At 41.9% G+C, this 24,347-nt stretch overlaps 1 protein-coding gene across 1 annotated transcript; it reads right to left on the reverse strand.

Annotated features, from left to right (window-relative positions):
* Nucleotides 1-17,106: 17,106 nt before the first annotated feature.
* On the reverse strand, nucleotides 17,107-19,751 carry LOC140195961 (C-C motif chemokine 20-like). Its single transcript, XM_072254649.1, has 4 exons — nucleotides 19,658-19,751; nucleotides 19,398-19,515; nucleotides 19,174-19,254; nucleotides 17,107-17,128 (listed from the first exon to the last, which is right to left on the reverse strand). The coding sequence occupies exons 1-4, from the start codon at nucleotides 19,749-19,751 to the stop codon at nucleotides 17,107-17,109; spliced, it is 315 nt and encodes a 104-aa protein (XP_072110750.1).
* Between the last annotated feature and the right edge of the window lie 4,596 nt (nucleotides 19,752-24,347).

Raw genomic sequence — 24,347 nt, forward strand, 5'->3', positions numbered from 1 at the left:
ATTCTATATTAGTTTACCTTGTCCTACCTCAATGACTGTGTATTGCTCTGGTCTGTATGAACAATATGGAACACAGGCTTTTCACTATACTCTTGGACAAGTGACAATAAAAACAATTCCAATGTGGGGTAATGATCTGGTTTCCCTACCTATGGAAAAATCGATGTGCTGAATAGCCTAATTCTGCTCCTATGTTTTATGGTCTAATAGAGGGGTGGAGTGAAGGTTCAGCAGACTGATTCCTGGTGTGTGAGGCTTTCCTGATGAGTACTCTTTATAGTTCAGAAGGATGAGAGATGATCTCATTGAAGCATAAAAAATTCTCATGGAGACAAGTTTTATGTAGGGATGTTGTTTCCACTCCCTAGGATATCTAAAACCAAGGTCATTGTCTCAAAATAAAAGGGTTCAGCGATTCAGAATGATCCCTGTATCAGGGATCAGTCATTTAGCACTGGGATGAGAAGAAATCTCTTCACACAGAGGGTGGTGAACCTTTAGCAACAAACAATCTGCTGGAGGAACTCTAGAGGTTGAGCAGCATCTGTGAGACAAAAGGAGTTATCAGCATTTCAGATAGAACTCCTACGTGCTCTCCACCATTTTGACAACTTTAGATATCCTGGCCCTTACTGTCTGTTTTTCACCATGAATGTCCACGCCATTTTTATTAATGATTTCTCCAATTCGTTGGAGGGCTTTGGAGGTTGAGGCGCTGACTATATTGAAGACAGAGTATATATTTGGATATTGTAAAGTCAAGGCATGTGGGTCCAGTGCAGGAAATGGTGCTGTGGTAAAAGATCAGCCACTAAATAACAGAGCGAGTACACAGGGCCAAAAGGCGGAACCATGTTTCTTTATATTATGCTCTAATTTACTTGCTGTGTAATAATACAACTGGGCCATCTCGTGTTCAAAGGTTGAAATTAGTTTGTGACTTTCTGGAATAAAATCCCTAAAACATGACACTCTGCAAATAGATTCTTTTCACTCAGTCCACATAGTTAATCTGATACAATGCATGTAATTATGAATATTGCCTACAGACTATAGAATGCTATTGTTCAATTCATGATATAGGATATGCAAAGTAATGGTAGATAGCATTTAATTCTGATAGTTGTGAGATGATGCATTATGTAAGGTCGATAAAGCAGAATATATCAGGCACATATCAGTCTGCTGTTTGACTACAGCAGAGTGTTCAACACAATTATACTCTCAGTTCTATTCAACAAGCTCCAAAATCTGAGCCTCTGTACCTCCTTCTGCAACTGACTTCCTCACTGGGAGGCTAGTCAGTGACAATCAGAAATAATATCTTAGCTCCAATGTATGCCTCCTTACTTTTCTTGACCAAATCCTCAATATCTCTGTCAGGACACTGGAGCAGGGATCTAATGACATACCCAGTACTGTGCACACAGTGATATTAATTGAGTAACACATCCGAAGGTGCAAACAAAGTCAGCGTCAAAATTCAGGCAGAAATCAAAACATCCAGAGAAATCCAAAGACCAGAATCAGCAAATAGGCAGAGTCAATATTCAGACAGACAGAGTATAGATACAAATGCTGGAACGGCTCAGGAAAATTCGCTGGTACCATCTGGCAACAAACAGGTGAAAACACAGGACTGAAATACACTGAGCAATAAACAGAGGCAGATGATAGGTGGAGGACAATGAGACACAGGTGGCAGCAAAACAGGTAATAATGAAAGACAGATGAAAGATGAAGTACTCAGTAATACAGGTGCTGGATTACAGTTGGAGCAGGGACAGGAGCTCATGGCAATATAAGACCACAGACTGACAGCTAGGGGGAAACAAACAAAAAGACAGAGTTCAACTGAAAGTACTGACAATCTCCCATCAGCTCGGGTTCCCAAAGCTTGCCAGTTTTATTCTTCAGCCTAGCAGGAACATGCTGTAAATGGACCCTTTATATTTCATTCTTAAGAACATCCCACTTGCCATTTGTTCCTTTCCCTTCAAACAGGCTCACCCAATCAACCTGTGCTGGATCCTGATTCAGACATCCCACCCTGCAAAAACTCATTTCAGGGGGGTAGCACCATCAATTTGTGGGAGACTCCTGGAACTTCTGGGAGAGATGGGATGTCTGCAATAGAGTAGCTCCTTAGCAGCGAGCCAGCTAGCTTAAGTAAAGTTAGCTATGCTAATGAATGAATAACACCGGTTAAACTCACCTCAAAATGTCTTTGACAGTCTTAACCCACCATGGGCAGTAGAAAAGTCACAGTTGCAAACAGTGCGGTGAGCCACACTGTTGTTATTTTTGACCCCTATTAGGCAGGGTACACTTTAGTGTAGTCTGGAGTGACGTACATTTTATATTTTCTTTTTTTGGAACACTCTGCCATGGCTCGCTCTCGTGCTCTCTCGCTCTCGCTTGCTCTCTCTCTTGCTCTCTCTCTCGCTCTCGCACTCTCTTGCTCACTCACTCTCAAAAAAATTGATTTCCAGGATATTATATATAAATTGCGGGCATCAGGGAGCTACTATCAATATGCGGGAGACTCCCGGAACTTCCAGGAGAGGTGGGATACCTGCTGATTAATTCCCAATAATTAGACTTGCTTCAGCTTAGGTCGCGAACCTGTGGACTAGTTTATGCTGTTAACAAGGTATAATGACTGGTGGGCAGGTTAATTTGTGAGTGTTAATTGTTCCTATTGCAGGAGAGTTGGAGGAGAATTGGGGGGACGTTGATGGGCAAGTGAGAGAGAGAAAAATTTACAGGGAAATGAGAGAGGAATTGCTTCTAGGGTAAACATGGACTTGACGTGCACAATTGGCAGTCTGTGCATGGCCTGACAACAAACAGTTTATCTGAGACTAATCCTGGCAATTAATACCCAGGGCAGGGGAATCATTAAACCAGCATTGACCTTACCAAATCCCAGAACATTTTCAGTGAAACGAAGAACTATACTGTAGCTGCTGGGAAAATGATGAAAAGCAGAAAATGCTGGAGATACCCATTTTCCTCCCCACAGATCTACCAGATCTGCAGGGTATTTCCATCTGAATGTCACAGGGATAATTAGATTAGCATCTTCTAAGTGATTGAAAATTCCCAGCAATTTTTGGGATTCATTTCAGTGTCTGATCTGAAGGATGAATTGTGCTCTGAAGCACAGTTTTTGCTCACTTGGATATTCTGTGTGTTCGTTTGCTGCTTCCAGTACTCCAAGATATCTTTTGAGAGATTTTGTCTCATCAAACAAAGACACTTTAAAAAAAGTTACTTTTGAATCAAAACTTCGCAAGAAATTTCAAATAGAAAAAATGTCATGTCCATTAAACTAACTGTTCTGATAAAACTCAAATGAGAAAGGAAAGGTAGTTTTATCAGGGAAAAATCTTAATGAGGCCATGCTCTAACTAGTTTCATGAGATGTCACACCATGCTTAGAATTTCTCACCATACTTGCTGGGAATGACTGAGTTGCTAGCAATATGGGAGTGCTTCCAACTGAACGACTGCCATGATGCGAGATAGTAATAAACTGCTACCTTTCAAGGACGTTTAGAAATGAACAGCAAACACAGACCTTGTCATCATTGTCCTCATTCACATGAAAGAATAAAAAAGGGGGAGATAGGCACCACTAGACTGGATAGCTCAACAACTAAGATTGGAAAATGACTGAATTTTTCAAAATGAGAAATTATAGAAACATAACTAGTAGAAGTTTGAAAGCAGTGTCTCAGATGCATCATTTCCAAAGCAAGGGTGAGGATTTAAGAACAAAAGGCCTTACCTAACAGTGTAAGTTAACAAACACAGAGTTAATGACCAAATCAGACTTGATACAAGGTAGGGCATAGGATGCACAGATTTTGGGTAACAGTCTACCTATTCAGGAAAAAACAAAGGAAGACTGCTTGGAGAATGTTGGAAGGATCAAATCAAACAGCAGCAAAGCTGAATATACAGAGAAAAGAAGGGTAGAAGTCAAGCAGAATTGCAGAAATGGTGATCCTGTAAATGATATGGGTGTCTGATGCCCCTCTTAAGGTCATATATAGCCAAGATTGCAGACAAGAAAACAATCCAAGTGTTTCCTTCTGAGGGATTGAATCACTGGACTTGATTTGAACCTTCAACTAGACTTTAATTAGGATTGCTGTGCACAATTTTAATAACCTCTTTATAAAATAACATAAATAGTCTGGAGATGATGCGAAGATTTATAACTGTAAGACCAGAAATACAAGGTCAAACCTCTCAGAACAAAGGTAGAGCTTTCCAAGCCTTAGATTTTTATTTGAAAACCGGCTGTGTGGTTGAATTCACATCTTTAACAATACACGTTGAAAAAGTTTCCAATTATGGAGAATGAGAGTGATGAGAATGCAGAAATCCTTTTGATCAGGAGATTTTGAGATAAATAACATGGCAGTTAAAGCAGGGCTGGATCAGCATACAAGGATTTTATCCATTTGATTGAAATATAGAAGACTCAAGAAGTCCCATAGTGCACAAACAATATGGAATGATTGGCACTATTGGCCTGTTTTGTCTATCTTTTCAGTGTAATTATATCTAGACAACACAATAAACATTAAATGCACTGCTACTCTCTCATACTACATGTAATTATTTTTTCAGTTACTACCATTCAGGAGTCTCGAATGGAATCTATAATTGAGGTCAGAAGAAGCGATTTGTAGCACTTCTTTAACTGAGGTCAGTTCCAGGACTTCAGTTTGGGATTCCCTGTAAGGCAGGGGTTCCCAATCTTTTTTGTGCCATAGACCAATACCATTAAGCAAGGGGTCTGTGAACCTCAGGCTGGGAACCCACACAAGGTCCAGCTGGATAAAATGTTTACAACTAAGAGCTCTTGTTGTTTGAGGGCTGGTGTTTGTTGGAGGGAGGGCAGATCCTGATTTTAGGAGACTTCATGTAAATGGACACCAGTTATTATATTGTTAACCAACAATCAGAGGTTTCACCAGGTGTATACTGTCTCATATCATCATTGATCAATTGAGCTGACAGGGAACATAATTGATATGAGTTTGTCGTATAGAAAAATCTCTTGGTTAATTTGTAAAATAATTATGTTATTCTCCTGTTTGGTGTGTTTGATGATGCTGTTGTCACAGAGCATTGATCTTACAGTACTGAGAAATGACTTTGCAGTTTGTGCTGCTAGAAAGTATGAGCAGATGGAGAATGTGAGTGGAAAGACCCTGCTTTTGTGACTTTGTGGTGAAGTGTCAGTGAAAGAAACTCTGGTGTATCAGAAGGTAGCTTCTGTGTGTAAGGAGTGGCAGCCAGCTTGAAGAAAAGCACTGTAATATCTCAAATAACCATGAGTCAGGGTACAGAAAAGAGACAGAGAGCTTAGTAACTGTGACGAGAGACCGAGGTGAGGATGGTTGGGACCCAAGTGCTAGAGTATCCAAGACCAGAATCGAGGCACGATATGAGATGGAAATGAGAACAGAGTACTGAACTAGACACTAGTCACTAGATGATAATCCAGGTAGAACTGATGATTGAGCACTGAAGCTTAGTTCAGGTGCTCTTTAGATATTACAATCCTCACACTAAAACATGGCCGCCAATTAGCAGGGTGGTCTGAATCTTCAAAGGGGCTGTGCCAGCTATCCAGAGTCAGAGTGTCTACATCCCGGAGGCAGGGGCAGATGGGTGCATATCGTGATAGGACCACCCTGCTACTGCTGATTCCTACAACTCTGGCTGCTCGGAGAGACGGTGATTGTGGTCATGGATGAGAGCCAGATCCAAGCTGCCCCTTTCATGAACCCAGCACCATTACTCCGAATCCTTCCCAGTCCACAACGAACAGCTGAACACCCCAAACAGGTTGCGAATCTAAAAATTCTTCTGACAGTGAAGCCCTGTTCCCCATCAACAAACCTGGGTGGTGACAGGACTGATGCTGGAGGGGCTAAAGAACTGGTGTTTACAGGTTTCAATTTGGAAATGTGGAAGGCCTTGGGAAGTTGCAAGGTGTAAGACACTGGGTTTACCTCTCTGATTACTTTGAATGGTCCAATGAACTTGGGTGCCAATTTCCTAGACACCACCCGGAGAGGTAAATCCTGAATCGACAGCCGGACCTGTTGCCCAGGCTGCAAAGCTGGTCCCTGTCTCCTCTTGCAGATGGCCTTTATTTCAGCTTCCTGGGTAGAAGCTAACAAAATCTCCCTGGCCATAGTCCATTTCCCTTTGCAGCGTCCAAAGAGATTTTCAGCTGCAGAAACCTCAACCTCGGCCTTCTGCTCAGGGAAGAGTGGTGGAGAATACCCAGTTGGCATCTTAATGTCATAAAGTGTTGTGGGCAGTCTCTGCCCACGTAAAATGGTTGCACTGCTCGTCTGGTTTATCTGAGGACAGGCATCTTAGGGATCGTTCCAAATCTTGGTTCACCCGTTGTGTCTGGCCATCAGACTGTGGGTGAAACCCAAAAGAAAGACTCGCTGTTGCCCCAGTCAGCTTACAGAATGCACTTCAAAAACATGATGCAAATTGTGGACTGCAATCCAGCACAGTGCCCACTGTAAATCCATGGATCCTGAAGTCCTGGTGCAGAACAATCTCAGCCGTCTCCACTGCCGATGGTATTTGTCCAAGGCGATGAATTTGCAGGCCTTTAAAAAAATGATCAGCAATTACCATGATGACATCTTCCTATTGGAAGGCCGAAGACCCGTGACAAAGTCCATGAAGATGTGCGCCTATGGTCTGTCTGGAACAGGCGGAAGGAGAAGGAGCACTTGAGTTTGGATATGGGGCTCCTTATTCGGAGTGCACACCTCGCAAGTGTGCATCCATTGTCGGACCTCTCTTGCCATTCCATAGAGAAGTAAGGCCCAGAAACAGGTCCTTTGGGGTCCTTTGGCCCATCTAGGCTATCAATAGCTATTGTTGATGAACTCGAAGGTTCTGGCAATCTCTGGGTGAGCGGTCGTTCTCGATGCATGTCCCCAATGAAGTACCTGAGACCAGACAGAACTTGGACAAACAAATTATTCGGAGAATGGTTCCTAAGAATGTCTCCTTGAACTTGGGCCTTGAAAACAAGTGCATTGATTCCCCAGTGAATTGGTGCTATCATCTTGGCTTGGGGCAAAGTGTTGATAGTATGCTCCTCTCTTTCAAGTTTTTTAAACTGACAAGCCAAGGCATCGATTTCTGTTTTTTTTTTTGCCCCAGTCAGTAGGTCATCCACTGACTGACTGCACTGATGCACCTTCATCAGACGGTCCGAGGCCATCAATTATGTTATCCAAATCATTGACATATAATATAAAAAGAAGCGGTCCCAACACAGACCTCTGTGGAACACCACTAGTCACTGGCAGCCAACCAGAAGAGGGTCCATTTATTCCCACTCTTTGTCTCCTGCCAATCAGCCAATGATAGTATCTTTTCTGTAATACCATGGACTCCTAGGTTGTTAAGCAGGCTCATGTATGGCACCTTGTCAAAGGGATATTGATAATCCAAGTACACAACATCAATTGATTCTCCATTGTTTATCCTGCTTGTTATTTCTTCAAAGAATTACAGCAGATTTGTCAGGCATGATTTCCCCTTAAGAAATCATGCTGATTTTGGCCTGTTTTATCATGTACCTCCAAGTATCCTGAGACAACATCCTCAATAATTGACTCCAAGATCTTCCCAGCCACTGAGGTCAGACTGACTGGCCTATAATTTCCATTCTTCTGCCTCTCTCCCTTCTTAAAGTGTGGAGTGACATTTGAAATTTTCCAATCCTCCAGAACAATGCCAAAATCTATTGACTCTTGAAAAGTCATTGCTAATGCCTCCACAATCTCTTCAGCCACCTCTTTCAGAACACTGCGTGTAGGTGACTTATCTACCGTCAGTCCTTTCAGTTTCCAAAACACTTCCCTAGTAGTGGCAACTTCACACACTTCTGCCTCTGACACTCTCGAACTTCAGGCATACTGCTAGTATCTTCCGTAGTGAACACTCATGTAAAATACTTATTCAGTTCATCTGCCAGTTCCTTATCTCCCATTACAACCTCTCTGACATAATTTTTCATCGTCCACTATCTACTCTCACCTCTCTTTTACACTTTTTATATCTGAAGAAACTTTTGGTATACTCTTTAATATTATCAGCCGGCTTAGCTTCATATCCATCTTTTCCTTCTAATGACTTTTTTAGTTGCTTTCTTTTGGTTTTTAAAAGTTTCCCACCTTCTAACTTTCCTCTAAATTTTGCTGTATTATATGGCCTCTCTTTGGCTTTTATGTTGCCTTTGACTTCCCTCGTCAGCCGTGACTGTGTCACCCTGACTTTAGAATGCTTCTTCTTCTTTGCGATGTATTTAACCTGTGCCTTCCAAATTGTTCTTAGAAACTCCAGCAATTGCTGCTCTGCCATCATCCCTGCTAGTGTTCCCTGCATATTTTACAGGGTATGTTTCCCATCATTCCCAAAATCTGTCCATGATCCAGTGTTGGAGAACTTGCCTTGTGAGTTTTCCTGACATAAACACTGGGGATCTGCTATCTGATCTTGCTTCAGGTTAAACAAAGGTTGGGGGTGTTGAGGATAGTGTAGAGGCCTGTCAGAGGTTATAACGGGACATTGGTAGGATCCAAAACTGGGCTGAGAAGTGGCAGATGGAGTTCAACCCAGATAAGTGTGAGGTAATTCATTTTGGTAGGTCAAATATGATGGCAGAATATAGTATTAATGGTAAGACTCTTGGCAGTGCGGAGGATCAGAGGGATCTTGGGGTCTGAGTCCATAAGACACTCAAAGCTACTACACAGGTTGACTCTGTGGTCAAGAAGGCATACAGTGCATTGGCCCTCATCAACTGTGGGACTGAGTTTAAGAGCTAAGAGGTAATGTTGCAGCAATATAGGACCCTGGTCAGACCCCATTTGGGGTTCTGTTGCCTCACTACAGGAAGGACGAGGAAACCATAGAAAGGGTTCAGAGGAGATTTATAATGATCTTGCCTGGATTGGGGAGCATGCCGTTTGAGAATAGGTTGAGTGAATGGAGGAGCAATGGAGGATGAGAGGTGACCTGATAGAGGTGTACAATGTAATGAGAGGCATTGGTCGTGTGGATAGTCAGAGGCTATTTCCCAGGGCTGAAATGGCTAGCACGAGAGGGCACAGTTTTAAGGCGCTTGGAAGTAGGTATAGAGGAGATGTCAGGGGTAAGTTTTTTACGTAGAGAGTGATAAGTGTGTGGAATGGGCTGCCAGCGACAGTAGTGGAGGCGGATACAATAGGGTATTTTAAGAGACTCCTGAATAGGTACATGTAACTTAGAAAAATAGAGGGCTATGTGTAAGCCTAGGTAGTTCCAGGGTAAGGATATGTTTGGCACAGCTTTGTAGACCAAAGTGCCTGTATTGTGCTGTAGGTTTTCTATGTTTCTAATCCTGAGATGGGAATTGTGGGTCCATTTATTTGGGGAACTGTAAGACTACAGGGCAGAGATGAAGGAATATAATTACTTTCTTGAAAACATTTGTCTTTGATATATTGGTTTTAAGTCTTAAAACTCCATTTCCTCATCTCAGTTTTCTCTTGTGAAATAATGCAACTGTGCTATCTAGTGGTGCTCTCAATAATGTTAGGCTGCTCCAGAACAATTACTAAGTCAGGACAAACCCTGGGCAAATATGCAGCAGTAGACCATTCTTCTCAGTCCACAGGGCTAGTTTGCACAGGCAAAGTGTGCCATTTTTGGTGCATTCCTCATTGGAGTGGTCAGAACTAGAGTGGAAATTTTGGGGCTTTAGCTCTTTGAGGTTGTGGCAAGGAGAGGCTTAAGTGAGAGAAGACAAAAGCACTGTAAGTAGAGAATTTTTTCCCCCTCACCCACAGTTTATAGTTCTTCTTTCTTTATATTTGCTCAGTTAGGAACAGTAGAGGTACCAGGCAGGATAGTGGAATGTGGGATGTGGGAAGGTAGGGTGACCTCCAGTGTCCCTGATGACTACAACTGTGAGAAGTGCATCCAGTTGCAAAGGTTAAATGCTCAAAGGTTCAAAGGTTCATTTTATTTCCAAAGCATGAACTCTGAGATTTGTCTTCTCCAGATAGCCCTAAGATACAGAAAAACCATGGAAGCCATTTAGGTCCCCCTCCAATATGAAAAAAAAACAAACAAAACTCACAAACCCCAAACCTCCCAACCTCTCTCTCACACAAAAACTAACAGATCACCCATCCGGACACAGCAGCTAAAACATCAAATTGCTGACCTCCAAGCTCCTCCCATAAAAAAATAGAGTGACAATAACATCAAACATCCAACCCCTCCCTTGCCCAAAAAGTAACAAGTGGCCCGCCCGTCATTCAGCAGCAAGAATGAAAATACTGAAATCTAAAGGAGACCAGTATAAACAACAGTCCATACCGATAATCACACAAGCCACGGAATTTTTAAAACATCCTCTGCCAGCATTGAAGAGAGCAACAGTTTGAACACAGTCCTTATGTGGGGCCTTCATCCACCAAGAAGCCATCTCGGGACCTCCAGCCTGATGCGACCTTCCTTGGGAAGTGACCTCTGGTCCAACGTGGCCTCCCATGGGGAGCAACCTCCTGCCTGATGCAGCTCTCGATCCGCAGCTTCTGACAATCCACCTTAAGGATTTTGAGCTGGAATTGAATGCAATCCAGATCATTCGGGAGGCTGAGGGGATGATAGATAGGACATATAGAGAGGTAGTTACACCTAAGGTGCTGGACACAGGAAACTGGGTGACAGTCAGGAAGAGGAAAAGGGTTAAGGAGCCAGTGCAAAGTACCCCTGTGGCGATCTCCCTCGACAACAGGTATACTGCTTCTTGACCAACCTAACTCTGGGAGTTACATACTAAGTTAAAGGGCAGGATCAGCAGGATTGTGATCTCAGGATTGCTACCTGTGCCATGTGTTAGTAGTGAGGCCAGAAATAGTAAGATTAGAGTTGCAGGGGGATGGGAACCAGAGTGCCAGAACAGTGCGTGGAGAGGTTGTTGATAGAGAAGTTGTTAAGACCTCAGACGAAGTCAGGAACCAGAAAGTTGAACATGCATGACTAATGTCCTGAGCGGTGTATACTTCAATGCAAGAAGTATCGTAGGAATGGCAAATGAGCTCAGGGCATGGTGCAACAGCTGGAATTATGATATTGTATCCATTAGTGAGAGTAGGTTGCAGGAACGCAGGACTGGCAGCTCAATATTCTCGGCTTCTGTTGTTTTAGGTGCGATGGAGTGCGAGGGATTAAAGGAGGAAAGGTCAGGGAAAATATCACAGCAGTTTTGTCAGGACAGACTAGAGAACTCATCTAATGAGGTTTGATGAGTGGAACTGAGAAATAAGAAACATATGAGCATGTTAATGGGACTGTATTACAGACCACACAGCAGTCCTAGGAATTTAGAGGAATAAATTTGCAGAGAGGTTGCAGACATATGATTGTTATAGTCGGTGATTTTAACTGACCACATATTGACTGGGACTCCCATATGGTAAAAACACTAGATGGGATATAGTTTATCAAATGTGTTCAGGAAAGTTTCAGGATGTAGAAATCCCAATGAGAGTGTGTGATATGTGACCTGCTATTAGGGAATGAGGTAGGGCAGGTGACAGCAGTTTGTGTAGAGGAACACTTTTCATCTAGTAATCATAATGCCTTTAGTTTCAAAGTAAATATGCAAAAAGCTAAGCCTGGTCCAATGGTTGAGATTCTAAATCGGAGAAAGGCCAATTTTGAAGGTATCAGAAATAATCTGGCAAGTGTGGATTGAGACAGGTTATTTTCTGGCAAAAGTGTACTTGATAAGTGGGAGGCCTTCAAAAGTGAAATTTTGAGAGTACAAAGCTTATATGTGCCTGTCAGAATAAAGGGTAAAGATCACAGCTATAGGGAATCAAGAGATATTGAGACCTGGTTAAGAAAAAAATGGAGGTGCATAACAGGTATAGGCAGATAGGAAAAAATGGGGTGCTTATGGAGTATAAGGAACACAAGAGAACACTTAAAAAAAAATCAGAAGGAATGAGGTGCCCTAGCAGACAAGATCCTAAGGGATTCTACAGATAACTTAAGTGCAAAAGGATTGCAAGGGACAACATTGGTCCTCTGGAAGTTTTGAATGCTAATCCATGTGTTGAAGCAAAGATGATGGGAGTAATTTTTTTGCATCTGTGTTTACTCTGAAGACAGACTCAGAGTCTATGGAAGTGAGGCAAAGTGACATCAACTTCAGAGGACCCTATACAGATTGCAGAGGAGGAAGTGTTTGTTGTCCTGAGCAAATTATGGTGGATAAATCCCCAAGGCATAATAAGATGTTCCCGTGGAGACTGCAGGAGGCAAGTGAAGAAATTGTCTGGGCCCTAGCAGAGATATTTAAATGATTCTTAGCAACAGGTGAGATAATAGAGAATTGGAGGATAGCCAATGTTGTTCCACTGTTCAAGAAAGGCTCTAAAAATAAACTAGGAAATTATAGGCTGGTGAGCCTGACATCAATAGTGGGGAAGTTATTGGAACATATTCAAAGGAACCAGATATATTATTATTTGGAGACATGAACTGATTAATGATAGTCAATATGGCTTTCTGTGTGGTCTTGTCTAACCAATCTTACAGATTTTTTTTGAGAAAGTTACAAGGAAAGTTGATGAAGGCAAGGTAGTGGATGTTGCCTATGTAAACTTAAGCAGGTATTTGATAAGGTCCCGCATGGAAGGTTGGTCAAGAAGGTTCAGCCGTGTAGCATTCAAGATAAAGCAATAGATTGGATTAGACATTGGCTTTATGGGAGAAGCCAGGGAGTGGTAATAAATGGTTGTATCTCTGACTGGAAGCCTGTGATGAGTGGATTGCTGCAGCAAACACTGCTGTGTCCGTTGTTGTTTGTCATCTATATCAGCAATCTGGATGATAATGTGGTAAGTGGATCAGCAAATTTGTGGATGACACCAAGATTGGGTGTGTAGTGGACAGCGAGGAAGACTACCATGGCTAGCAGTGGGATCTGGACCAGCTGGAAAAATGGACAAATAAATAGATGGTGGAATTTAATGCAGACAAATGCAAAGTTTTGCACTTTGGAAGGGCTAACCAGTATTACACAGTGAACAGTAGGGCACTGAGGAGTGTGGTAGAACAAAGGGATCTGGGAATACAAGTCCATAATTCATTGAAAATGGTGGCGCAGGTAGGTAGGGTTGTACAGAAAGCTTTTGACACCATGGCCTTCATAAATCAAAGTAATGAGTAGAGGAGATGGGATCTTATATTGAAGTTGTATAAGACATTGGTGGGACCTAATTTGGAGTACTGTGTACAGTTTTGGTCACCTACCTACCTACAGGAAAGATGTAAATAAGTTTGAAAGAGTACAAAGAAAACTAACAAGAATATTGCCGGGTCTGGAGGACCTGTTTTATAAGGAAAGATTGAATAGGTTAGGACTTTATTCCTTGGAACTTAGAAGATTGGGAGGAGATTTATTAGAGGTATACAACATTATGAGGGTACAGATAGGTTAAATGCAAGCAGGCTTTTTCCACTGAGGTTAGGTGGGACTACAACTAGAGGTCATGGATTAAGGGAGAGAAGTGAAATTTTTAAGGAAACATGAGGGGAAACTTCTTTACTCAGAAGGTCATGAGAGTGTGAAATGAGTTGCCAGTTCAAGTGGTGCATGTAAGCTTGATTTTGACGTTTAAGAGAAGTTTAGATAGGCTCATGGATGGTGGGGATATGGAGGGATATGTTCCTGGTGCAGGTTGATAGGAGAAGGCAGTTTAAATGGATCGGCAGGGACTAGATGGGCCGATGGGCCTGTTTCTGTGCTATACTTCTCTATGACTCTATGACTCTAAAACTTGCGTTTGCCTGTCAGAATGAAAAGTAAAGGTAACAGATGTAGGACTTCTTGGTTTCAAGAGAAATTGAGGCCTTGGTTAAGAAGAAAAAGGTGTATTGCTGGTATAGGCAGGAAGGAACAAATGAGGTACTTAGGGAGTATAAGAAGTACAAGAGAACACTTAAGAAAGAAATCAGGAGGGCTAATAGAAGGCATGAGCTTGCCTGAGTAGCCAAGGTAAAGGAGAATCCTAAAGGCTTCTACAGATTGTTAAAGGCAAAAGGATTGCAAGGGACAATAATTGGTCCTCTGAAAGATTAGAACGGTAATCTATGCATGGAGCTAAAAGTGATGGGGGAGATCTTAATGCATTTTTCCCATCTGTATTTACTCAGGCAATGGACACAGAGTCTATAGGCAAAATGGCATCAACTTCATGGGCTCTATACAGATTTCAGAGGAGGAGGTGTTTGCTGTCTTGAGACAAATTAGACTGGATAAATCCTCAGGGCCTGGAAAGGTGTCCCCTCTGACCCTGCAGGAGGCAAGTGCAGAAATAGCCGGGGCCTCAGCAGAGATGGTTAAATAATAAACACAAGAAAATCTGCGGATGCCGAAAATCCAAAGCAACACATACAAAATGCTGGAGGAACTCAATAGGTCAGGCAGCATCTGTGGAAAAGAATAAACAGTCCACATTTTGGGACAAGGACCTCTTCAGGAATTATCCTTAGCGACAGGTGAAACAACAGAGGATTGGAGGATAGCCAACGTTGTTCTGCTGTTTAAGAAAGGCTCAAAAAATAAACCAGGAAACTATAGGCCAGTGAGCCCGACATCAGTAGTGGAAAAGGTTTGAAATGTATTCTGAGGAATCAGATGTATGAGTATTGGATTGACATGAATTGATTAGGGATAGTCAGCATGGTTTTGTGTCTAACCAGTATTCTAGAGATTTTCGAGAAGTTACCAGGAAAGTTGATGAAGGAAGGCAAGGCAGTGGATATTGTCTACATGGACTTTAGCAAGGCATTTTACGTGGTCCCACATGGGAGGTTGTTCAAGAAGATTCTGTCACTTGGCATTCAAGATGAGGTAGTAAATTGGATTAGACATTGGCTTTGTGCGAGGAGCCAGGGAATAGTGATGGATGGTTGTTCTCTGACTTGTGGCTGTGACCAGTGAAGTACCACAGGGATCAGTGCTAGGAACACTGTTGTTTGTCATCTATATCAATGATCTGGATCAGCAAACCTGCGATGAGGTCAAGATAGGTCATGTAGTGGACAGCAAGGAAGCCTTCCCTGGCTTGTAGTGGGATCTGGACAAGCCGAGAAATGGGCTGAAAAATGACAGGTGGAATTTAATGCAGACAAGTGCGAGGTGTGGCACTTTGGTAGGGCCAGTCAGGGTAGGTCTTTAGCAGTGAATGGTAGGGCACTGAGTTCAGTGGAACAAAAGGATCTGGGAATACAGGTCCATAAATCTCTGAAAATGGTGTCACAGGTTGATAGGGTTGTTAAGAAACCTTTCGACACATTGGCCTACATAAATTGAAGTATTGAGTGCAAGAGATGGGACGCTATGTTGAAGTTGTATAAGGATCTCTTCTGGGGTAAGTATGACCTGTTCAAAATGGACAGATTACACCTGAACCCGAAGGGAACCAATATCCTGGCGGGAAGGTTTAATAGAGCTGTTAGGGAGGGTTTAAACTAATTTGGCAGGGGGATGGGAACCGGAATGATAGAGCGGAGGAAGGGGAAAACAGAAATAAATCTAAGGTAGTGAGCAGTAAAGATGTCAGGAAAGACAGGCAGGTGATAGGGCAAATTTGTAGCCATTGGGATGAGATGCAGTGCAATAAAGTTGCAATGAAATCAAAGCAAAAAGTACCAAATACTGGTCTTAAGGTGTTATACTTAAGTGCACGCAGAATAAGGAATAAGATGGATGATCTTGTCGTACAGCTACAGATTGGCAGGTATGATATTGTGGCCATCACTGAGATGTGGCTAAAGGATGCATGTCTCTAGGAGCTGAACGTCCAAGGATACACGGTGTATCGGAAGGATAGGAAGGTAGGCAGAGGGGGAGGCATGGCTTTATTGGTAAGAAATGATATTAAATCATTAGAAAGAGGTGATATAGGATCGGAAGGTGCAGAATCTTTATGGGTTGAGCTAAGAAATCGCAGGGGTAAAAGGACCCTGATGGCCTCCAAACAGCTGCAGTGATGTGGACTAAGAATTACAACTGGAAATAGAAAAGGCTTGTCAGAAGGGCAGTGTTACGATAATTGTGGGGGATTTTAACATGCGAGTGGATTGGGAAAATCAGGTCGGCACTGGATCTCATTAGAGAGAATTTGTAGAATGTCTGCGAGATGGCTTTTTAGAACAGCTTGTTGTTGAGCCCACTAGGGGATCGGCTGTACTGGATTGGGTATTGTGTAATGAACCGGAGGTGATTAGAGAGATGGAGGTGAAGGAACCCTTAGGAGGCAGTGATCATAACATAATTGAGTTCACTGTGAAATTTGAAAAAGAGAAGCCGAAATCTGATGTGTCGATATTTCAGTGGAGTAAAGGAAATTATAGTGACATGAAAGGAGAACTGGCCAAAGTTGACTGAAAGGGACACTGGCGGGAAGGACGGCAGAGCAGCAGTGGCTGGAGTTTATGCGAGAAGTGAGGAAGGTGCAAGACAGGTATATTCAAGAAAATGGCACCAATGAATTCTAACAACATTGCTGCAACATCAACAAAGTTCTTTTCAGATAAACATTAGACCTAGAACAATACAGCAGACTATGGGACTTTTGACCCACAGTGCTTTCACAAGGTCTAATGTCTACCCATTTGATTCAACTAATGCAATATTTTAATCTTAACAAATGGAACAGCTTTAACCTGAATGTGAATATATCAATAGTAATATGTCTAAAATACTGTTTTCTCTTTTTTGTAATTTATTTTTATTGAATTTTTATGGTTACTGATCATAAAGTACATTTAGTGAAATAAGAACTCACAGTGTTGTCAGAACTTAATAGCTTAATAGAGGCAAACACTGGATACATTTGTAGAATGTGATAAGAGTGCATACATCATATACTGAAGCAAATAACAAATTGAAAACAAGTACAATAGTCTTTTCCGTCGATACAAAAGGTGGGATTCTTCATGCCCATGGAATTGAGATAATGTGGTCTCTCAGTTCTTTTTCATTTCTCTCCTAAAATGTAAATATAAAAATAGAATTAATTACTACATCCCTAAAAATCAAAGGACAGACACTTCAACTAGGTTCAGTCTATGTACATTACCTAGTTTATTAGATTGGTAATTCCACTTTGTTCATTCAGTTGCCACTTCTTGTACACAGTGACCTTTCTTTAAATAATGGTGTGAATTTTCCATTGACTTACAATTCCTGGTCCCCTGCCCCTGAGCTGCACCATTTCTCCCACTTTCGCCCCTGGTGTAATCTTCTACTTGGAGCTTGGCTCCCAACACATCAACATGACATGACCCAGGGCAGGAGCAGAATCTGTACAGACAGCAAGCTCTACTCAGATCAGCTAGGGAAGTTCTGTCACCCACCCTGCCCTTGCCCCCTGTCTGCCCCATCTACTCTGGCTGTTTGGTGGTCAGGGTCTTCAGTGTTATAAATTGACAATATTCAAAGACTACCAAATGTTTGAGATATTTTAATTGAACACAATATTTAGTAGCACTTGTAACTCATCATAATTAAAGTAATGGAGTACTATTTCTAACATTTATCTCACCCCATACACAATCGTATTCAAATATAGGTAAGGCAAACATAAAAAATAGAATGACTAATAAATATTAATTGCTAACCTTCTTCTGACATCTGCTTTCCTCACATTCATTTGAAGGTGATTTCTGGGCATATTTTAACCTAGCCCTAAATTTACAGGCTGGATTTCCAGCCTAAGACATGGAAGGCTGTAAATGTTCATGCTGTTTCTTTGGGCTCCGCTGAAAACAGGATGAGGCAGTCACAGTGTCCGGCAACAAATCAATGGTTGATCCTATCAACGTAGGCTGACACCTGAGCTGAAAACTGGAACTTCCTCAGAGATACCCGGTTAGCTCTAATGACAAGTACTGGCATCCGCATGAAGGATCTATGGTGAAGTGTGTTGATTATACGGCCCAAAGAATTGTCGCTTGATAAAGCACTCTGCCTGGGCTCATTAAGTTGAGGAGAACCCAAGCAGCGGAACAGGTGCTACACATGCCCTTACACTTCCTCCCTCACCACCATTCAGGGCCCCAGACAGTCCTTTCAGGTGAGGCAACACTTCACCTGTGAGTCGGCTGGGGTGATATACTGCGTCTGGGTCTCCCGATGTGGCTTTTTATATATTGGCGAGACCTGACGCAGACTGGGAGACCGCTTTGCTGAACATCTACGCTCTGTCCACCAGAGAAAGCAGGATCTCCCAGTGGCCACACATTTTAATTCCACATCCCATTCCCATTCTGACATGTCTATCCACGGCCTCTTCTACTGTAAAGATGGAGCCACACTCAGGTTGGAGGAAAAACACCTTATATTCCGTCTGGGTAGCCTCCAACCTGATGGCATGAACATCGACTTCTCTAACTTCCGCTAATGCTCCACCTCCCCCTCGTACCCCATTTGTTACTTATTTTTATGCACACATTCTTTCTCTCACTCTCCTTTTTCTCCTTTGCCCATCCTCTGGGTGCCCCACCCCCACCCTCCTTGTCTTTCTTCCCAGACTTCCTGCCCCATGATCCTCTCGTATCCCTTTTGCCTATCACCTGTCCAGCTTTTGGCTCCATCCCTCCCCTTCCTGTCTTCTCCTATCATTTTGGATCTCCCCCTCCCCCTCCAACTTTCAAATCCCTTACTCACTCTTCCTTCAGTTAGTCCTGACGAAGGGTCTCGGCCTGAAATGTCGACTGCACCTCTTCCTAGAGATGCTGCCTGGACTGCTGCGTTCACCAGCAACTTTTATGTGTGTTGCTTAAGTTGAGGAGAGTTGTTTTTCTACTGTCATTCAGATTTTGTTCCCAACATAGCCTAAATAAATGCATCTGACAAAAATGTCTGTTCCAAAATTGTGTTCCATTATATTCTTACTTGCAAGGAATGTCTTGATTTGACACAATAGCATATACTGTACTTATAGGTGAACATAGGAAAAACAGACATCACTTAAATGCATTTCAAAGTTTATATAAAAGTGAATATTTAGACAAAATAATTTATTTCCTTACTTCAGAAAGCCGCTGATTATATTTTTCACCCATTTATCTTCAGGGTTTGCACATATACTTAGGCGTCTCTTTGTGTAAATTCTGTGAAGAAATTTTTTGAAAGAACTTTGATCATGCTGCTACATTACAGTTCGGATCATGTATACTTTAAACATAGTTAAAGAACATAAACGTAACTTCAAAATGTAATCGTCCTATTTAAAAGAGGAAAATTTTGCACTTACATGACAGCATCTATACTGCAGAGTTTATTTGAATACTGCCAAACATAGCCTCTGATAACTTTCAAAGGTAAAGGTTTTGGTGAATATGAAAGACAACAGGCAACTGGAGACTGAGCATCTATATAAAACAAACATCAGGGATATTGGTTAAGAAAGAAACAATTCACCAGTAGCAAAATAGAAACTACATGTCAGTTTTACGTTAGCAGGTACTAGCTGAAAAATTCAAAGACAGGTTCAAAGTGTTAGGATGTAATTACCTGCAAATGGCAACCTCTCCATTGTGCTCAGCATCAACAGGCCGATCAGCATTACCAACGACAGGTTCCCACAATTACAGACAATTTGTTTCATTCTCTTGATTTTACAAAGCAAGTGACAAAACCCAGGAGATTAGGAGAGTGTAAAGTTGATCTGATTCAAGAGTGCAGTGATCTGCTTTTATATATCTTTTTTTTTCTGCGTGGACTTGCAAAGCACTTCCTTGTGGTCTTATCTTCCCACAATACAGTCTTAATCACTTTCATCAAATCTATATATGTATTTTCGTGGAACATAAACCATTAAATTTTATCTTAAATGTGGTTGCCTTTACCATTTATGGTTGCTAGGTTCCTATCATCTTAACAACCTTCTTTTGTGGTCATTCCATGTTGTGAAGCAGTCCATGAGTGGTAACTGGGGGCAGGATATGGAAAGAACATTTTAAAAATAAGATTGACAAGGAAATTAAACCACGATTATGAGTATATCTTTGTGGAAGGCAAGCCAAATACTTGCAAAATTAGCAGAGTAATATTCCACTACCTGACTGATTAAGATGCTGAAAGATATCAGCTTTAATAAAAAAAAGTGCTGAAGAAATCTAATGGATCAATAAATCCCCAAGACATCATAATTATTGATCCAAATTTTTACAAAGATAGAAAACCTATTTGTTGATAATGTCCTAAAATTTCATCAATTCAAGAATGAATCCCACAGACAGGATGACAGCAAGTATAACTCACTTTTTTTTTAAGAATGGAAGAAGGGAGAAAAAAAGGGGAACTATAGACCAAGTGGGAAAATGCTGGGAAATGATAACATAGAAAATAGGTGGAATCAACATCGATTTATGGAGGGGAAATGGGGATTTTTGAGGTTGTTATTGCAGGTTAGATAAGGGGGAACAAATAGATGTGGTGTATTTAAATTTTCAGAAGGCATTTGTAAAAATACTACACATGAGATTATAGATTATATACTGCACCAAAGCAGTAATCCATGCTGACCATCAAACAGTCACTATACTAAAGCTATACCATTCATTTATTTGTTGAGATACAACACGGAACAGGCCCTTCCGGCCCTTTGATCTGTGCGGCCCAATAAAACCCGATTTAACCCTAGCCTAATCCTGGGACTATTTACAATGACCAACTAACCTACCAACCTATCTTTGGACTGCAGGAAGAAGCTGGAGCGCCCGTTGTTATGTGGAGAACGTACAAACTCCTTACGGACAGCAGCGGGAATTGAATCTATCTTGCTGGTTCTGTAAAGTGTTGTGCTAACCAGCATGCTTCCATCCCGCCTTAATCCCCTTGTATTCTCTCCACACTCCTGTGAACTCATATATGGTTCTAGCACTCATCTACCCTCTAGGAACTATTTACAGTGGCTAAATAACCAAATGATCTGCAAATTTTTGTGACATGCACCAGCACCATCTCAGGGAGAATGTTTAAACTCCATACATTTCAACACTGAAGGTTAGTATCAAATGTGGGTCACTGGAGCTGTGGGAGAGCAGCTCTAGGATAGTCAAAGGATACAGAAAGACCTGGCCTAAGTAATTATCCTCCACAGGCAAAGCAACAACATGCAGACCACAACAGTGGATAAAGTATGTGGGATTGGAGTAATATGCTACTGAGGACTGGCTAATGGACATACAGCAGAGCGCAGGACTAGTCATTTTCAGGACTGTAGACTGTGATAACTGAGGTACACTGGAGCCCCATATGTTCAGAATCTATGTCAATGTTTTCAAATGTAATATATCAAATTCTCTGATGACATAAATCTTTGTGGTAGAATGTTGAAAGGCTTCAACGGGCAAAAATGTGTCAGGTAGAATATACTAATGGAAAAAAAAAGGAACTTGGTTGTAAAAATAGAAAATAGAGTGATACAGCATCTGTAATATTTTATGCAGGTCTGATCTTCTTAATTAATGAAAACCGTGTTTGCTACAGAAAGAGTGTAATGATGTTTCTCCAAAATGATTCCTGAGGTGGGTGGGGAGAGGTTGTTCTCCTATGAGGAGAGATTACACAGGCTGAGTCTTTGCAGAGGAGTGGAAAACAATCTCCCTGAATCATATGGTGCTTCACAAAGTAGTTGTGGAAACAGATATCTAGAATCTGGAGTCAATGTATAAAAGAATGGCCTTTCAAGATTGCAATGAAAGGACATTTAATCTTACAGTGCGTAATAAACCATTTGAATTCTCTGCTGCTGGGCTGTGAAGTCTCAGTTTGTAAGTATATTCTAGAAGGAAGTGCGTAATATTTTGGATATTGTTGAAATCAAGGAATATGGTGTTAGCAAAGGCAAGTGCCACTGACGTAAAAATCAGTCAAGATCACGCTGAATGGTGAAACAAGAAGTTAACTATTTCTAATAGTTATATCCTTATGGGAAATAATACCCCATTCATGGAACTCTCCACCTCTCCCCCAACCTAGTCAATGGCCTTCTAGTATCTTGCACTGACAAAAGCTTTTTCCACTCTCTTAAATGTGCTTGACAATTCGAGACAATAGACAATAGACAATAGGTGCAGGAGTAGGCTATTTGGCCCTTCGAGCCAGCACCGCCATTCACTGTGATCATGGCTGATCATCCACAATCAGTATCCAGTTCCTGCCTTATCCCCATAACCTTTGATTCCACTATCTTTAAGAGCTCTATCCATCTCTTTCTTGAAAGCATCCAGAGACCTGGGCTCCACTGCTTTCTGGGGCAGGGCATTCCACATATCCACCACTCTCTGGGGGAAAGAGTTTTTCCTCAACTCCATTTTAAATGGCCTACCCCTCACAGCTAACGCTGCTGCCCAGCTTCGTGTCATCCGCAAACTTGGAGATGCTGCATTTAATTCCCTCGTCTAAGTCATTAATATATATTGTAAACAACTGTGGCCTTTTAAACCACTTTCTTTTCTTCTGGCGGTTTCATGTTTATTTTTAGAAGCTTTTGTATGACGCATGGCCCTGGGGTTGTACACCTAATGGGTTAGAAACATAGAAACATAAAAAATCGGTGCTGGAGTAGGCCATACGGCCCTTCGCGTCTGCACCACCATTCAGTATGATCATGGCTGATCATCCAACTTAGAACCCTGTACCTGCTTTCTCTCCATACCCACGATCCCTTTAGCCACAAGGGCCATATCTAACTCCCTCTTAAATATAGCCAATGAACTGGCCTCAACCTGTTTACGGTGACAGAGAATTCCACAGATTCACCACTCTCTGGGTGAAGAAGTTTTTCCTCATCTCAGTCCTGAAAGGCTTCCCCTTTATCCTTAAACTGTGACCCCTCGTTCTGGACTTCCCCAACATCGGGAACAATCTTCCTGCATCTAGCCTGTCCAATCTCTTTAGAATTTTATACGTTTCAATAAGATCCCCCCTCAATCTTCTAAATTCCAGAGAGTATAAGCCTAGTCAATCCAGTCTTTCATCATATGAAAGTCCTGCCATCCCAGGAATCAATCTGGTGAACCTTCCTTGTACTCCCTCTATGACAAGAATGTCTTTCCTCAGATTAGGGGACCAAAACTGCACACAATACTCCAGGTGTGGTCTCACCAACAACTGCTGTAGTACCTCCTTGCTCCTGTACTCGAATCCTCTTGCTATGAATGCCAGCATACCATTCGCCTTTTTCACTGCTTGCTGTACCTGCATGCCCACTTTCAATGACTAGTGTACAATGACACCCAGGTCTCGTTGCACCTCCCCTTTTCCTAATCGGCCACCATTCAGATAATAATCTGTTTTCCTGTTCTTGCCACCAAAGTGGATGACCTCACATTTATCCACGTTAAATTGCATCTGCCATGAATTTGCCTACTCACCTAACCTACCCAAGTCACCCTGCATCATCTTAGCATCCTCCTCACAGCTAACGCTGCTGCCCAGCTTTGTGTCATCCGCAAACTTGGAGATGCTGCATTTAATTCCCTCGTCTAAGTCATTAATATATATTGTAAACAACTGGGGTCCCAGCACTGAGCTTTGCGGTACCCCACTAGTCACTCCCTGCCATTCTGAAAAGGTCCCGTTTATTCCCACTCTTTGCTTCCTGTCTGCCAACGAATTCTCTATCCACATCAATACCATACCCCCAATACTGTGTGCTTTAAGTTTGCACACTAATCTCTTGTGTGGGACCTTGTCAAGAGCCGTTTGAAAATCTAAATATACCACATCCACTGGTTCTCCCCTATCCACTCTACTAGTTACATCCTCAAAAAATTCTATAAGATTCGTCAGACATGATTTTCCTTTCACAAATCCATTCTGACTTTGTTCGATGATTTCACTGCTTTCCAAATGTGCTGTTATCACATCCTTGATCTCTGACTCTAGCATTTTCCCCACCACCGAAGTTAGGCTAACCGGTCTATAATTCCCCGGTTTCTCTCTCCCTCCTTTTTTAAAAAGCGAGGTTATATTAGCCACCCTCCAATCCTCAGGAAGTAATTGAGAATCTAAAGAGCTTTGAAAAATTATCACCAAAGCATCCACTATTTCTTGGGCTACTTCCTTAAGCACTCTGGGATGCAGACAATCTGGCCCTAGGGATTTATCTGCCTTTAATCCCTTTAATTTACCTAACACCTCTTCACTACTAACATGTATTTCCCTCAGTTCCTCCATCTCACTAGACCCTCGG

The sequence above is a fragment of the Mobula birostris genome, chromosome 4, assembly GCF_030028105.1.
Source record: "Mobula birostris isolate sMobBir1 chromosome 4, sMobBir1.hap1, whole genome shotgun sequence".
In the NCBI taxonomy this organism is placed as follows: Eukaryota; Metazoa; Chordata; class Chondrichthyes; order Myliobatiformes; family Myliobatidae; genus Mobula; species Mobula birostris.

Excerpts from the sequence above, each read along its gene's own strand:
- LOC140195961 (XM_072254649.1), bottom strand. The coding sequence starts at position 19,751 with ATGAAACAAATTGTCTGTAATTGTGGGAACCTGTCGTTGGTAATGCTG. Across the intron at positions 19,255-19,397 it reads TGCAGTATAGATGCTGTCAT|AATTTACACAAAGAGACGCC; the intron begins GTAAGTGCAAAA and ends ATTTCTTCACAG. Across the intron at positions 17,129-19,173 it reads ATAATCAGCGGCTTTCTGAA|GAGAGAAATGAAAAAGAACT; the intron begins GTAAGGAAATAA and ends TTTACATTTTAG.